Raw genomic sequence first — 13661 nt, forward strand, 5'->3', positions numbered from 1 at the left:
GCACTATTAATTGAATGGGGAAATTCTTCTTTCTGGGTTTGTGATCGTGTTTTGGACGCACACTGCGAAAATGGCGGACGTTTCTGTTTTGGAAAGTGGGATTGATATTTCCAAATTAAAGGTAAATAATGAATCCCAAATAGTTTTAATAAATTCCTTTAATCCCTATCTATAATCTTGTTACACCGTCTTGTTGTTTTTTGTAATTTACACATTTACGTTTGTGGTTATGTTTTTGTGTACACTTGCAGGTTCCAGATTTGAAACGGGAACTCAAAAGCCGGGGCTTGAACACGTCCGGGAACAAAACTGACTTGATCGAGCGACTACAATCGGCTCTCAAAGCCAACGAGAGGACCAGTAACGAGTCAGTTGACGATCTTGACGAAGACTTGCTTAACGTAATGGGGTCACAAGTGTTTACTTTTTCGGTTTGTGACTTTGGTTTTGTAGGAAGACGACGATGACGTACATTTAGAGACCACGGAATCCGTGATAAGTGATATCGACACTGCCCTGAACGACTCTCTCGCGCCCAAAGGGCAAAAACGCAAATCGGACGAAAACGGTACAAAACAGGAGAAAACGGCTCCGAAAAAAGTCGTTCTCAACCGCAACACGCCACTCATTGAGAACACGCGAATTTCCACTGAGAGTAAGGAAGGCTCGGTCAAGTCTAACGGCTCAACTGAGGAAAAACGGGTAGTCAAACTATCGGGCCTTTCAGCGAAAGAAGTGAGTTGTTTGGTCGCGTTTTTCACAAATTAGCTATTTTTTGTAGCGACTGGAAATGCGGGCGAAAAAGTTCGATGTGTCTCTGAGCAATGAGGCGAAAAAAGTTGCAAGGGCTGAACGATTCGGGACCGCAAATCCAACAAATTCGGCACAAACTAAAGTGGCACGTTGATTATTGATTGATTAATTGTATTGTTTTATTAATTTATAATTTCAGAACACGAGTATCGACGTGCTTAAGCAAAGGGCGGAGAGGTTTGGAGGGTCCGTCTCTACAGCCATGGTGAGCTTGGACCAACAGCAGAGGCTGGAAAAGCGGAAGGAGAGATTCGGGATTGTTACGCCAGAGGACAAGGCCAAACAGCGTCTCGAAAGATTTAAACAGCCTGTGAAATAAACGTTTTAATTTGTATTATAGAATTTTCTTTGATTTACTGTATTTACTTTTTAATAAATTTTTCATCCACAAGTGTTTGTTTGTCTTAAACCCAAGTCAGGGAATCGAAACAAAATAATAAAAAAATTTACCGAGTTCGCTATTTTTCAAACAATTTATTTTTAATAAAATAAATAAATATCTGTGAAGTCAATTTTTCACCGAACTATAATATTTAACAATTATTGCGTAATTTTTACACAAAACAAACTCACATAAGCATCGTTTGTTTAGAAGTATATATTAAAAAAAATAGACCACGCTCCACTTCTCTAGTGTTTCCAATAAACGTACGAACTTATCAATTCCACTTATTGCATCCACAACAAACCGATAAGACACCAAATAACCTTTCACCCCCAAACAGCCTCCAGTAGCTTCTAAACTTTGTTCAGAGTAACAAACAAACCAAAATGTTACCCAAGTCTTCAATATTTTTATTATTTTGTATTAAAATTTACGTTTCTGGCCAAGGTGAGTCAAAAAAACGCACTTTGGCTCTAATATTTGTCCCAAGCAATTGGCACAGAATGCACTACTCCGGACCAAAAACCCGGATCTTGCACCAACATTGACGACTGTCCCTTCCTTCTCAATCTTCTCATGAACCACAACTCAAACAACACGGTTCGAACTTACCTAAGGGCTGCCGTTTGCGAATATTCGGGGCGCAACCCTGTGGTGTGTTGCCCCAAACAGGCCACAAGTACAAATACATCATCAAAATTACCCAAAAGTCCAGCCTGTGGCTTTAGCAACAACACGATCCCGAGAGTGGTCAATGGAGTGCCAGCAAAACTGGGTAAATAGGGAACGCGGTTCAAGGTTGATTTAAAAATAAATCAAAAAATAAGTGTGATAAGGAGTGAACACTTCGGCGAATTGTTCTAGGGGAATTTCCCTGGATTGTCGCGCTGGGGTACAGGAACTCAAAGAACCCGGACATGCCCAAGTGGCTGTGTGGGGGCTCCCTGATCACTAAAAAACACGTCCTGACGGCCGCGCACTGCGTACACAATCGGAGAGATTTGTAAAATCTTAATTTCAGTTTGAATACTTGAATAATTTACTAATCGTATTTAGATATATTGCTCGTTTGGGCGACCTGGACTTATACTCAGACGATGATGGGGCTACCCCTTCAACTATAGTTCTGGCTAAAGCGAAAATTCACCCCGATTACAACCCCGCCAGATTTACCAACGACATTGCAATTCTCACATTAAAAGAAACAGTGAATAATCGTAAGCCATTGAAAAAATTCTGCTTTATTTTTATTGTGTTTATTTAACCAGCTACCGTATGGCCCGTTTGTTTGCCAACCATCGACCCGTACCGCTCCATGTCTTACCTCAACTTTCAACCGACTTTGGCCGGCTGGGGCTCCATTTCATTTAGTACGTTTTTTTTTATATTTACTAATTTTTAGTATTATTTTTAGATGGCCCTTCCAGCTCAACGTTGCAACAAATTTTCGTCCCCGTGTTAAATCAGCAACAATGCGAACGGGCCTTTTCCAGAGTCGCCACAATCGATAATAAAATTATTTGTGCTGGTTCTTTGAACGGTGATAAAGACGCCTGTGGTGGAGATTCTGGGGGGCCCCTAATGAACGAAATCAACGAAGGGTCAAATTTTCGCATTTACCAAATTGGCATTGTTTCGTACGGCTTCCGGTGCGCCGAACCCGGCTATCCGGGGGTTTACACAAGAGTCACGGCTTTCGTGGACTGGATTGAGAAGAATTTAGATTAAGTTGTAATTGTATTGATTGTGGAAATAAAAAATGAACTGAAATAATTATCGTTTATTACTCAAGTCGCAACTCAAGTACTCCTTTATGAGTCAAACAAAAAAAATCATTCGAATTAAAATTCGCGCTTTGGTAATAAAACGAAAAACTCTTCTAGTCATCTCTTTCTCTCGCGATCTCCGTCCTTTTCTATTGACAACTGACAACACGGTAGGTTTTGTAGAAACTTAATTCAACAATATCTCAATATATTTAAGCAATTTTTGTCCATCCGGGGCTTCAATCCCCCAAAAACCACCCCCTTGTCCACCCTGCACAATCCCTTATCAACATTTTAGCGTATTTTGTCCCCGTTACTGAGGTTATGTGAATGGTAACATGTCTTATTTTTCAGTCTGAACCGCGATGGGGCGTGTAATTCGTGCACAGCGTAAAGGTGCGGGTTCCGTCTTTAAGTCCCACACCAACCGGCGGAAGGGGGCTCCTAAACTGCGCTATTTGGACTTCTCTGAACGTCATGGTTACATCAAGGGAGTCGTTAAAGACATTATCCACGACCCGGGTCGTGGAGCCCCCTTAGCTGTTGTACATTTCAGGGACCCTTACAAGTTCCAGACTAGAAAAGAGTTGTTCATTGCGCCTGAAGGCATGTACACGGGACAGTTTGTGTATTGTGGAAAGAAAGCAAACCTCCAAATTGGTGAGTGTTGGTTGACTGTCTTATTGGTTTTGTGGGTTCAAGTGATGATTTCTAGTCTAGTCTGATTAAGATGTGACGATTTATTTACTAGAGGCTCTTTCTGAGTGTTTATTTGTTTTAAAGTTAACTTTATTTTGGGTTTTGGTTTTTTGAGTTACTGTTTTTAGGTAATGTTCTGCCAATTGGATCAATGCCTGAAGGTACTATTGTTTGTAATCTTGAAGAGAAGACAGGCGATCGTGGCCGTTTGGCCCGCGCTTCTGGTAATTACGCCACTGTTATTGCCCACAATCACGATACGAAGAAAACAAGGGTAAAACTACCCTCAGGGGCTAAGAAAGTCGTTCCGTCAAACAACAGGGCCATGGTTGGTTAGTATCAAAAAGTTTAACTATTTTTTTTAATGTCGTGATGATTTCTATTATCCATGACTCATGATTACCACATAGAGGCTCTTTCTGACGACTGTTCTTATTAATTTTTTCAGTTATTCAAAATAACTGTTCAGTTTTACAAAATAATCATTTCAGGAATCGTTGCCGGTGGTGGCCGTATCGACAAGCCCATCTTGAAGGCAGGTCGCGCTTATCACAAATACAAGGTCAAGCGTAACTGCTGGCCTAAAGTACGTGGTGTTGCCATGAACCCAGTTGAGCATCCCCACGGTGGTGGTAATCACCAGCACATTGGTAAAGCTTCAACCGTCAAGAGAGGAACATCAGCTGGTCGTAAAGTCGGTCTTATTGCTGCTCGCAGGACGGGTCTTATCAGGGGAGGCAAAGTCGAGTCCAAGAAGGACGATTAGATTAAGTGACAGCCCCCCGTATGTTTCATATTTGATTGTATTGACATTTTGTGGAATATATGGATGGCTGAGAGGTTTTTTACTTCATTTCGTCTGTTTTTTTGCCCTTCCTCCCTTGTCCCTTATAATTTGAACGTAGAAATTCAAAAATAAGCAAGGTATCAAACACAAATCAAGACAAAAAAAGTTCCTAACATGTATTTTTAAGCGCACTTGCAGCGTCTTGAAAAATACAGAACGAAATGCAAATTTTAATTCTAAGACCAAGACGGTATAACGCTCGAAGTACTATATTTTTGGGTTCCGAAAATCGTGCGAGTTTGTATTGTCTCGTCTCCTAAGCCATAGTCCTCCGTAGTAACAATTCAGCAAAAATTAATCTCAACTCCCTCCTGAGCCCCGTTCAGAGTGGGCCAATAGAAAGGGTCTCGCTTGACGTTCCGTCTGTCAGTTCGGATTTTGGCGCGAACGTCATTGTGGAAATTAATCGTGTCGTCTCTTTTCGTGCGAGCCGTTTGGCATTTGCAGACGTCAAGTCCGCTCATTTTCGGCGTTTGTGAAGCGTGTCTTTTTGTTCGAAATTGTAAAAATCGTCGTTGCTTTTCATTAGAAAGTCTTTGTTGAGCGAGCATCCGCCATCAGGATCCGAGACCGGGCTTGCGCAGCAGTGTCGTGCGGAATCGCGAATGAACGCCTCTTGTGAATCTGCCAAAGACGCTTTTCATAAGTTTTAGATTAGAGGTTTTTGAAGCTAAAAACTTCTACCACTCGTCTTGATTAGTAGTAATATGAGTAATGCACCCAACCAAAATGGATCAGGTCTAGAGCAGCAGGTAAGTGGGCAGTACTAGGTTATAAGCGGCCGTTTACCACGTTTCTATGACCCGGAAGCCTTTGACAATGGAGGTCGTGTAGACTTCCACTATCGATCGGCGAGCGGCGGTCTCGGACCTGGTGACTCGTCGAGTCCGCGGCTTTTCCCAACGAATCGATCAATTTTAAGACTAACAATTTTCTCCCTTTGGTCTAGTTTGCTGGTCTGGACTTGCAGAGTCGCGCACCCAGCGGCCGTTACGTGCCCCCGCACTTGCGTAACAAACAGAGTTCAGCCGAAAGTAGCTACGATAGAGATAGAGGCGAATCCAGAGGCGGAAGCGGAAGAAGCAACTACAGCAGTAGAGGCGGCGGAAGAGATAACCGCGCAGGAGACTACTCCAGCTTCAACACTAGGCTAGTATTACGCATTAACATAACCTAGAAACGGGCGCAACAGCCAGAAAACGGACCTTTTTATACAGTTATGACCCCGTTTTCGCCGCAATCCTTTCATTTTTCGCTAATCCGTAACCTAAGAATTTGTAACGTGATCGCCAGGTCTAGTTGGCGGGCTGTCACGTGGCCAGAGTTGCCCGCAATTTTTAAATTTCACATTCTTTCCTTCGAAAATTTCCTAAATGTCAGAACACTGACTTGAGTCATGGCACATCCATAAATGTTTTGATTAAACGGTTTTTTTCAGTGATAAGTTCTTACGATGAATGAAGCAATAAATGCGAATTTTGCGCTATGAATTATTTGTTTAGTCTACAAAAATTCTAAGAAATTGTTTACGTTTTGATGTGGCCTTAATAGACAATAAATGGCTTGATTAATTATTTAACGTCATTGATAATGCTACGGCGTAATTAATAAAATCTTGAACAATTTGCTATGAATTACTGTCCTATCAAAAATGTATGACACGAATTCATTTGAATTGGCAGAAGAGTAGGCTATGATAGTGTGTACTTCTCATTTCAGTTGTTCGTAGAAAATGGCGATCACGCATTGGCGTTTTTTGAAATAAAATAGAGCACAAATTGATAGTTTCTGTATTATCATCTGAGAGTCGATAATTTTTTCTGAAATATTTTTTTTAACTAAATTGAAATTACTCTTACAGTATGAAATTTATTTTGTATTATAATTTTGAGCTAGTTTTACGAAATTATTTTACGTACTGTCTGCTGCAACCACTTCTTTATATTTTTGTAGAACAACTAAAATCATGTTGTACATTATGTAATATGCAAATGTTTTCAGAATGAAAGGTTTTTTGCGATCTAACGGCCGGATTTTAGTAGTAATTAGTATTAGTATTGAAACAAATAAGTTTCTATTTTCGAAACGAGGTGACGAAATAGGCCAATTACGAGTAGCTATTATCGATTACTTTTTTTTATGAGTGAAGTGGGCGACATTACCGAAACTCAATTCAGCATTTATCGATTTGTATCAAAATACCCAAGCTATTTACGTCTCATCAATTGTTATTACATTATTTTATTCTGTTTGACCCATCAGTTTTACCAATATTTATATTACTTTCTCTATTCGAAAATATGTGTGTTTGCTCACTTTCGCATTCGAAAATGTCACATAAAAATTATGCAAACACGTAAAAAATTCACCCATTGCGTCACTTAAAAATACCCCTGGAATTATTTTAACGCGCTCCGTTTCATTTATGCACGTAATTACGTTATTATTCATGAGTGTTGCTAAAGAGAAAAACCCCGTAGTCACGCAATCTTAAATTTACCACCACTCTTGAGCGGTAGTACAGCAAATTTTCGAATTGAATTAATCTTCAAAACATTGTTTGAGCCTTTTTTCACAAAATTAAGCTCTTCAAAGTTTTTTGACTTTAATTACCAGAAACGACAGCTTCTTGCAACATTAAACAGATACTTGTTGAAAAAATCTTGATCACAAAATATTTAACACAAACTTGCAAAAAGCACAGTCTGAGTCAATTATTTTGAAATTTTCTTGTTAACTATCATGGAACCACTCGACTCCATGCAGTTTTGCTTGGAAGAGGTTCGGGTTAAGGAGGTTTGACTGTATTACAGTTTCGTGGTGTTATTTTTCCAGGAATCGCCGTGACAATTTCCAGAATGGCGAGACCTTTGAGCGAGAGGAGTGGGGTCGAGGTGGCGGCGGCGGCGGCGGCGGTCGCCAACAGGAGCGGGAGCGTGACTTGCCCCGTAATGATCGGTGGCAGGAACCAGAGAAGCCTCGCGAAGGAGGCGGCGGTCGTTGGAGCGACAACCGCAACGAGAATCGCGGAGGCGGTGGTGGAGGCGGCGGCGGAGGCGGTCGTTGGAACGACAACCGAGACCGTCACAACGAGAACGATTGGACCGTTCCGATGCCGAGAGACGAACGTCTCGAACAGGAGCTCTTCGGCACGGGCAATACGGGCATCAACTTCAGCAAGTATGAAGATATACCTGTTGAAGCAACCGGGGACAAAGTCCCGCGCCACATTACATCTGTAAGTTGCCACACATTGTGGTGTTTAGTTTCGTTTTGTAATTGTTGCGTTGTTGGACAGTTTGAGGAAGTACAGTTGACTGAGATCATACGGAACAACATAAACTTAGCACGTTATGATACTCCGACTCCAGTACAAAAATACGCAATTCCGATAATTGTGGGCAAGCGAGATGTGATGGCTTGCGCCCAGACTGGGTCTGGGAAGACTGCAGCGTTTCTAGTGCCGATTTTGAACCAAATGTACGAACATGGACCCCCGAATATTACTCACGGACGCAGCAGAAGGAAGCAGTACCCCCTTGGGCTGGTATTGGCACCGACAAGAGAACTCGCCACCCAGATCTACGACGAGAGCAAGAAGTTCGCCTACAGGTCGCGCGTACGCCCCTGCGTTGTGTAAGTCGATAAAACAGTTTTCTTCATTTAAATTAGGTTAGGTTTATCTTTATTTAAAAAAACATGATTTTATCGTGCTATTTGTTGTAAAGATTGATAGTTTGGTTGTTTTGAGCCACCAATACGCACTTTTCTTCGAAACTGAAAAAAATTAACCAAAAATTTCGTTGTGTTTGACTTGGCATTGGTTGTTCCAGTTATGGGGGCGCTCATATTGGCGACCAGATGCGCGATTTGGACCGCGGCTGCCACCTCCTGGTGGCCACCCCCGGCCGCCTCCTCGACATGATCGACCGCGGCCGCATCGGCCTTGACTACTGTCGTTACTTGGTCCTTGACGAAGCCGATCGTATGCTCGACATGGGTTTCGAGTTGCAAATTCGTCGAATCGTCGAGAAAGAAACGATGCCGAAGACCGGCGAGCGTCAAACCCTCATGTTTTCGGCGACTTTCCCCTCGCCAATTCAAATGCTCGCACGCGATTTTCTCGACAATTACATTTTCCTTGCTGTGGGTCGTGTCGGCTCCACCTCCGAGAACATCACCCAGAAGGTGGTTTGGGTCGAAGAGCACGACAAGCGATCGTTCCTCCTTGATCTTCTCAATGCGGCCGAAATGAGCCAACCGTCGGCCGAAAGCTTGACTCTTGTTTTCGTTGAAACGAAAAAAGGGGCCGACTCTTTGGAGGAGTTCCTCCACTTTGAGGGTTATCCCGTGACGTCGATTCACGGCGATCGGAGTCAAAGAGAGCGTGAGGATGCTTTGAGGCAATTCCGTTCGGGGAATACCCCGATTTTGGTGGCAACAGCCGTGGCGGCGAGAGGGTTGGATATCCCCCATGTCAAACATGTTATCAATTTTGATTTGCCTTCGGATATCGAAGAGTACGTTCATAGAATTGGGCGTACGGGAAGAATGGGTAATTTGGGCTTGGCAACGTCGTTCTTCAATGATAGAAACAGGAATTTGGCGAGTGGTTTATTGGATTTGTTGATTGAGGCCAAGCAGGAGTACCCGAGTTGGTTGGAGGGCGTAGCAGCCGACGGGCGAATGCCCAGTTCGGGACGCAGAGGCGGGAAGAGCCGGTATGGAGGTGGGGGAGGAAGCAGTTTTGGGGGAAGAGATTATAGGCAACAGTCCGGGGGGATGTCCCGAAATCAGAGATCTGGAGGCGGTGGAGGATATGGAAATAACGGGTTCGGAAACAATGGAGGTGCGTAAACAATTAAAAAGTTACATTGTTTTTATTTGAATTTTTATCTTGTTATATTATTTAAAAAAAAAAACGGTTTGAAATGTTATTTTGTAATTTTGTTTCAGGTGGCCACTACGGCGGCCTCGACCGCGGCGGCAATTTCGGCGGTAACTACAACTCGAACTCGAACTCCAACAGTCGCGACGACTGGTGGGAGAATTAGACGAAGTAAATCAAGTTTTTTCTTTCAAATAGACTCCTTTCATTACAATAGCGATTTCCTCCCCCAACCCCGACCATCCAGGCCTTCACAACTGATTTCTCCAAGCCGCGCGTGTGTAATTAATTAGCAGGGCATTACACGAAGTTTCCCACTTGTTTTATTTCTTTTCTCTTGTATTATTTCAAATTCGAATCGCCGTTACTCAGCCTGGATCGATGTAATAATCCACCTCACCGACACACATTATATTGCATAAATCGATTAATTACCGTAGATAATTCTAGTTACAGCTAGAGATTTAAGAAACAAAAAACATTTCCGCAATTATAGTTTGTACTCTGGCATAAGCGAGTGTGTGGTTTTGTTTTTCTGTGTGCAAATGGGTGTGTAAATTTTGCTATCCCAGTTACGATAGCATAAACTGCGACTTTAAGTATTGATGAGCCAAAAATTCGTTTCACTTATTTATTCAAACGAACTAACTCGACTAAGGCGTTCTAGTCTGCGCGACATGACCGAATTGGGGGGTTCACGGCTCAAAATAGCGTTGCAGTTACAGCTATTTGAGGCGCTAAGAGTATTCTTCTTGTGACTGTGATATTTACCGATCGTTTTAATGATACGTAGTTTTATGGTTGGCACAACTGATTTGTCAGCAGTCGCACCGACAATGCGAATAAATCTTAGCGTATGAACAATAACTTATTAAATAATTAATAGTACTAGGACTAAAAGGTTTGACTTGTTAGAGTGGGCACATGTTTCGTGCCTCCATACCTAACCTGTTTTTTTTCTCTCAAATTTCGGTTTCAGCTTGCACTCCCTGTGATACGGTTAGAAAATCGGTGCCTATTCTAACAGAATGTGATGCACATTCTTATTGTTGAACTGTTTTTAACGTGAGGAGCTGTGACTGCAACTGTGCGTCACTTTCGGAACACTCACTGTCTTGAGTGGCTCGGAAGTTTGTTATTAGTTGGTAATTTTAACACGAAGAAAGGGATGGCAAAATGCTCCGTTACTCTCATCTCATGTGTGTCGAGAGTATTTATAACTTATTTTAATGCATTTACAAGTTGTTCTGGTAGAAAGTGCCGTTTGGCATTATTGATGATAAATAAAAGATATTTCAAACTCCAATTGCCGTTTCATTTCCCCCAACCAAGGATAAGCCTTATCGAGGCTTTTATAATTAAAATAAATAAGTGTAGTCAGTTCTACTTAGCAACCCAATGACTTAATACACCTTTCAGGTGAGTTATTTTCGCAAAAAATCGCACAATGGGCGTTTAAGGCACAAAATGCCGATTTTCACGGTGGAGGTAATAAGGATGCGTCGGCCTTGCCCGCCTCTCCCCTACGAACAAGGCGGGGGTTCCCCGCGGACCGATAATTAAGATTCAATTAAGTTTTTATCTGTCGGTCTCGGATAAATTTACGACCGCAGGAGCGGCCGCCATTTTCTAAAAAGAGCAGGGAATGTCGGGTTCGGATTGGTTGATGAGACATTTCGGGCGTGCATGTTTCATGTAAATTTATGTCTGAGAAGAGTGCTAACAGCGAGTTTTAATCAGATTGGCTTTATTTCAAGCAATTTGCATCTGGCGAGGCTAATTAAGACGTTAAATGTTAAGTTGTAAAATAACAGTTGGGAAAAAAGCCCGATTTACGAGACGGGTTTATAGAAATCGGAGACTTGACGAAATTTATGCGCTTTATATTTAATTATGGGAATTAAATGCTAATAAGGCGCATAATGAGGCGTTTTACCTCTCAGTGGCTCAAAAATTTCGACTGAAGCCGAAAAAAATCGGCTTTGTTCTCCTTGCCTTGAGATGGAATCGTTGAAATTGGAATTGTTAATTGTGAAGAGCATAGTTCCCGGGCTGGCAAGGACAGGGAAAAAATTTATTTGCTGTGTAAACGTAAAAATGTGGAAAACAAATTCTTGCTTAATTGTGGGTAAATTAAAGTGGGAATTTATTAATAGAACTTTATCGCGCGTTATAACATGTGTGTTTACATTTCTGCGTTTTAATGAAGAGTTCATCAGCATATTGTTTATGCAGGTAACAAATGACGTTAAAAGGGTAAATTGTAATTAATGCCGGCAGTCATAACACTCTATCTTCCTTATTTATTAATGAAATTTAATGGGGATTTTATCGTATAAAATAGCTGTAAAACATGGTGATTATAACTAAACCGAGTAGTTCCAAGCCGTTTTTGACAGGATATTAATGAAAGGTCACATATTTCAGATAGTTTTCAGTATAATTTATTTTCTAAATGGTGCCTATTAGGTACTAGTTTGAAATTAAAATTTCGAAAAATTGCATTTTACATTGAAGGTGATAAGATATCCGAGAATATTATTTTTATCAAACATTACCTAAATAAGCAGCACTTATTGCAGGGGGAAAAATAAATTTACAAGGAATTATGATTTCTAAACTGTTGCAATTGCATACAACGAAGGCCGAACGTATTAAAATGTAGATTAAAATGTAAAATTGTAATTTTTAGTTGTTTTGCTCTAGTCAACAAATTAAAAATAATAATTTTAAAAAAGGTGCAGAAGGCCGTATTACGTCAAATGGTTGTTATCTAAAGGATAAATTGTGTATAATTTTTTTGAAAGATTTTTCTAAATTTTTGGTGTAAACTCGAGAATAAAGTTATAAGAAAAAGAACATTTACTTACATACTAACCCCCTTTTCAATTTTTCGTAAAAAATTTGGACAAATCCTCTTTGACGAGTTCTTGATAAACTAGTGCAAACTTATTGCGAAAATTTATTCTAATTAAATATTACCGTTTTAAACTTTATTATTTGACTTTTCAGCTTGTTTAATTAAATATAATAATCACCGTTTGCATATAAATGTTAAAGAACTAATAAAGCCTACTCTAATTATAAATTGAAATGATCACATCGTAAAAAATTGTAGTACACTAAAGTTAATTTTTTCTCGAGGTTATTTAGTATAATTACCTTTGAGAAGTTGAAAAAAAATTAATTCTTTTCCCATCTTTTTCATTCAAGTATGATTGAGAGAATGTATCATCCCAGATGTTCTAAAAAGCACTGAACTGACGTTTACTTCGATTTATTGGTTTGTACCAAAGTAATTTTCTGTAAAGAAAGAAAGTAGTCTAGGAGAAAAATTGATATACCTACCTACCTAAGTCTTAAGTTATACAGTTGAATATTTGTTGATATATTTCTACTTTTGTAATGGGCAATTAAGTTTTAAAAGAGAAGATATTCGAATTAAAAACTTGAAAAAATGTTAAAAAATACCTATTAGAGTTGATTATTTTATTTAGGTAAGAAAAAATGCAAATCTATACCTAATAAAGGTTTTTCTAGAAGATATTGTGTTTTTTAAATAATTACCGTTTGTTCCAATGTATTGTGACTAAACTAAGAATTAAGAAGTCATTTTTAATGACTTGAAAAAGTGCCGTTTTTTTTAGTAAATTACATATTAAAAAAAATTGGTGGTTTAACATTTATTATTACTAGTCTCACAAATCAAAAAATTATATTTTCCTGCATTTGAAATGGAACACATAATGGGAATTTAACAACTAACAATTTTTATTTTTGTTAAAAAGAAGAAACAAACAAATGACCAATTCCCAAGGATTTCTAATTCCAGAACATCAGGAAAACTGGAATAAATCGCATTCTAATTATAAGAAAATGTCAATTGTTTAGATTCACTTACAAGTTAATCGGACCTTCAAAAAAATAATTCTCGTAACGTCAGCATGATATAAACAAACCTCTTGTATAGCTAAACTTTTCACAAAATCACAAAACCTAATTCAAAATTTATTCAACACACAATTGATGTTTAATTCGATGATAAGAATAAATATAACATTTTTACCACTAAGCGAAATACAAAAAGAAATAGAAAAATTGTGAATATTTCGACTACAAATTTTTTTTAAATTACTGTTTTTTAGACAATTCCGATCGAATTAGATAGTTTTTGAGCCAAATATTTACTTATTTCAGGACATTTTACTGTGTTACTGTGTCCTAGGCTGTTGTATCGTACTTATAAAGTGTAAATCAAAATTA

The 13661-nt window shown here is 39.6% G+C and overlaps 6 protein-coding genes across 8 annotated transcripts in view; 5 read left to right on the top strand and 1 right to left on the bottom strand.

Moving 5' to 3' along the window:
* Positions 1 to 13661, bottom strand: part of LOC657024 (glutamate receptor ionotropic, kainate 2) — a 318038-nt gene that overhangs the window by 49229 nt on the left and 255148 nt on the right. The window lies entirely within an intron of this gene.
* Positions 56 to 1204, top strand: Sarnp (SAP domain containing ribonucleoprotein). The gene is made up of 5 exons (NM_001160250.1): positions 56 to 121; positions 252 to 401; positions 454 to 735; positions 782 to 898; positions 953 to 1204. Exons 1-5 carry the CDS (start codon positions 71 to 73, stop codon positions 1130 to 1132), a joined length of 780 nt encoding a protein of 259 aa, NP_001153722.1. The 5' UTR covers positions 56 to 70; the 3' UTR covers positions 1133 to 1204.
* Positions 1487 to 2972, top strand: LOC103313165 (venom protease). Of its 2 annotated transcripts, none has more exons than XM_008195694.3 (6): positions 1487 to 1645; positions 1689 to 1973; positions 2063 to 2201; positions 2255 to 2415; positions 2467 to 2568; positions 2613 to 2972. In XM_008195694.3, the coding sequence occupies exons 1-6, from the start codon at positions 1585 to 1587 to the stop codon at positions 2924 to 2926; spliced, it is 1062 nt and encodes a 353-aa protein (XP_008193916.1). In that variant the 5' UTR covers positions 1487 to 1584; the 3' UTR covers positions 2927 to 2972. The 2 variants fall into 2 exon arrangements, with proteins under 2 accessions (XP_008193916.1, XP_015835833.1); XM_015980347.2 differs by having other exon boundaries at positions 1520 to 1645; positions 1701 to 1973.
* On the top strand, positions 3014 to 4516 carry RpL8 (Ribosomal protein L8). 2 transcript variants are annotated; one of them, XM_962890.4, is made up of 4 exons: positions 3014 to 3134; positions 3319 to 3624; positions 3792 to 3995; positions 4155 to 4516. In XM_962890.4, the coding sequence occupies exons 2-4, from the start codon at positions 3330 to 3332 to the stop codon at positions 4427 to 4429; spliced, it is 774 nt and encodes a 257-aa protein (XP_967983.1). In that variant the 5' UTR covers positions 3014 to 3134; positions 3319 to 3329; the 3' UTR covers positions 4430 to 4516. The 2 variants fall into 2 exon arrangements, with proteins under 2 accessions (XP_967983.1, XP_008193915.1); XM_008195693.3 differs by lacking the exon at positions 3014 to 3134 and adding an exon at positions 3239 to 3263.
* Positions 5104 to 9564, top strand: bel (belle). The gene is made up of 6 exons (NM_001160249.1): positions 5104 to 5262; positions 5460 to 5659; positions 7346 to 7748; positions 7809 to 8146; positions 8344 to 9359; positions 9467 to 9564. The coding sequence occupies exons 1-6, from the start codon at positions 5218 to 5220 to the stop codon at positions 9562 to 9564; spliced, it is 2100 nt and encodes a 699-aa protein (NP_001153721.1). The 5' UTR covers positions 5104 to 5217.
* Al (aristaless) overlaps positions 10799 to 13661 on the top strand; it is a 59467-nt gene continuing 56604 nt past the window's right edge. Inside the window, exon 1 of the mRNA XM_064356519.1 lies at positions 10799 to 10817. The gene's annotated coding sequence lies outside the window, so the exon portion shown is untranslated. The remainder of the gene's footprint in view (positions 10818 to 13661) is intronic.

The sequence above is a fragment of the Tribolium castaneum genome, chromosome 5 (genome assembly GCF_031307605.1).
Source record: "Tribolium castaneum strain GA2 chromosome 5, icTriCast1.1, whole genome shotgun sequence".
In the NCBI taxonomy this organism is placed as follows: Eukaryota; Metazoa; Arthropoda; class Insecta; order Coleoptera; family Tenebrionidae; genus Tribolium; species Tribolium castaneum.

Bases quoted from the DNA above. Each gene is read 5' to 3' on its own strand.
- Sarnp (NM_001160250.1), top strand. From the start codon at position 71: ATGGCGGACGTTTCTGTTTTGGAAAGTGGGATTGATATTTCCAAATTA. The intron at 402-453 runs GTAATGGGGTCA...TTGGTTTTGTAG, and splicing joins TTGACGAAGACTTGCTTAAC to GAAGACGACGATGACGTACA. The intron at 899-952 runs GCACGTTGATTA...TTATAATTTCAG, and splicing joins ATTCGGCACAAACTAAAGTG to AACACGAGTATCGACGTGCT.
- LOC103313165 (XM_008195694.3), top strand. From the start codon at position 1,585: ATGTTACCCAAGTCTTCAATATTTTTATTATTTTGTATTAAAATTTAC. The intron at 2,416-2,466 runs GTAAGCCATTGA...TTATTTAACCAG, and splicing joins AAAAGAAACAGTGAATAATC to CTACCGTATGGCCCGTTTGT. The intron at 2,569-2,612 runs GTACGTTTTTTT...TATTATTTTTAG, and splicing joins CTGGGGCTCCATTTCATTTA to ATGGCCCTTCCAGCTCAACG.
- RpL8 (XM_962890.4), top strand. From the start codon at position 3,330: ATGGGGCGTGTAATTCGTGCACAGCGTAAAGGTGCGGGTTCCGTCTTT. The intron at 3,625-3,791 runs GTGAGTGTTGGT...TACTGTTTTTAG, and splicing joins GAAAGCAAACCTCCAAATTG to GTAATGTTCTGCCAATTGGA. The intron at 3,996-4,154 runs GTTAGTATCAAA...TAATCATTTCAG, and splicing joins AAACAACAGGGCCATGGTTG to GAATCGTTGCCGGTGGTGGC.
- bel (NM_001160249.1), top strand. From the start codon at position 5,218: ATGAGTAATGCACCCAACCAAAATGGATCAGGTCTAGAGCAGCAG. The intron at 7,749-7,808 runs GTAAGTTGCCAC...GTTGTTGGACAG, and splicing joins TCCCGCGCCACATTACATCT to TTTGAGGAAGTACAGTTGAC. The intron at 9,360-9,466 runs GTGCGTAAACAA...ATTTTGTTTCAG, and splicing joins CGGGTTCGGAAACAATGGAG to GTGGCCACTACGGCGGCCTC.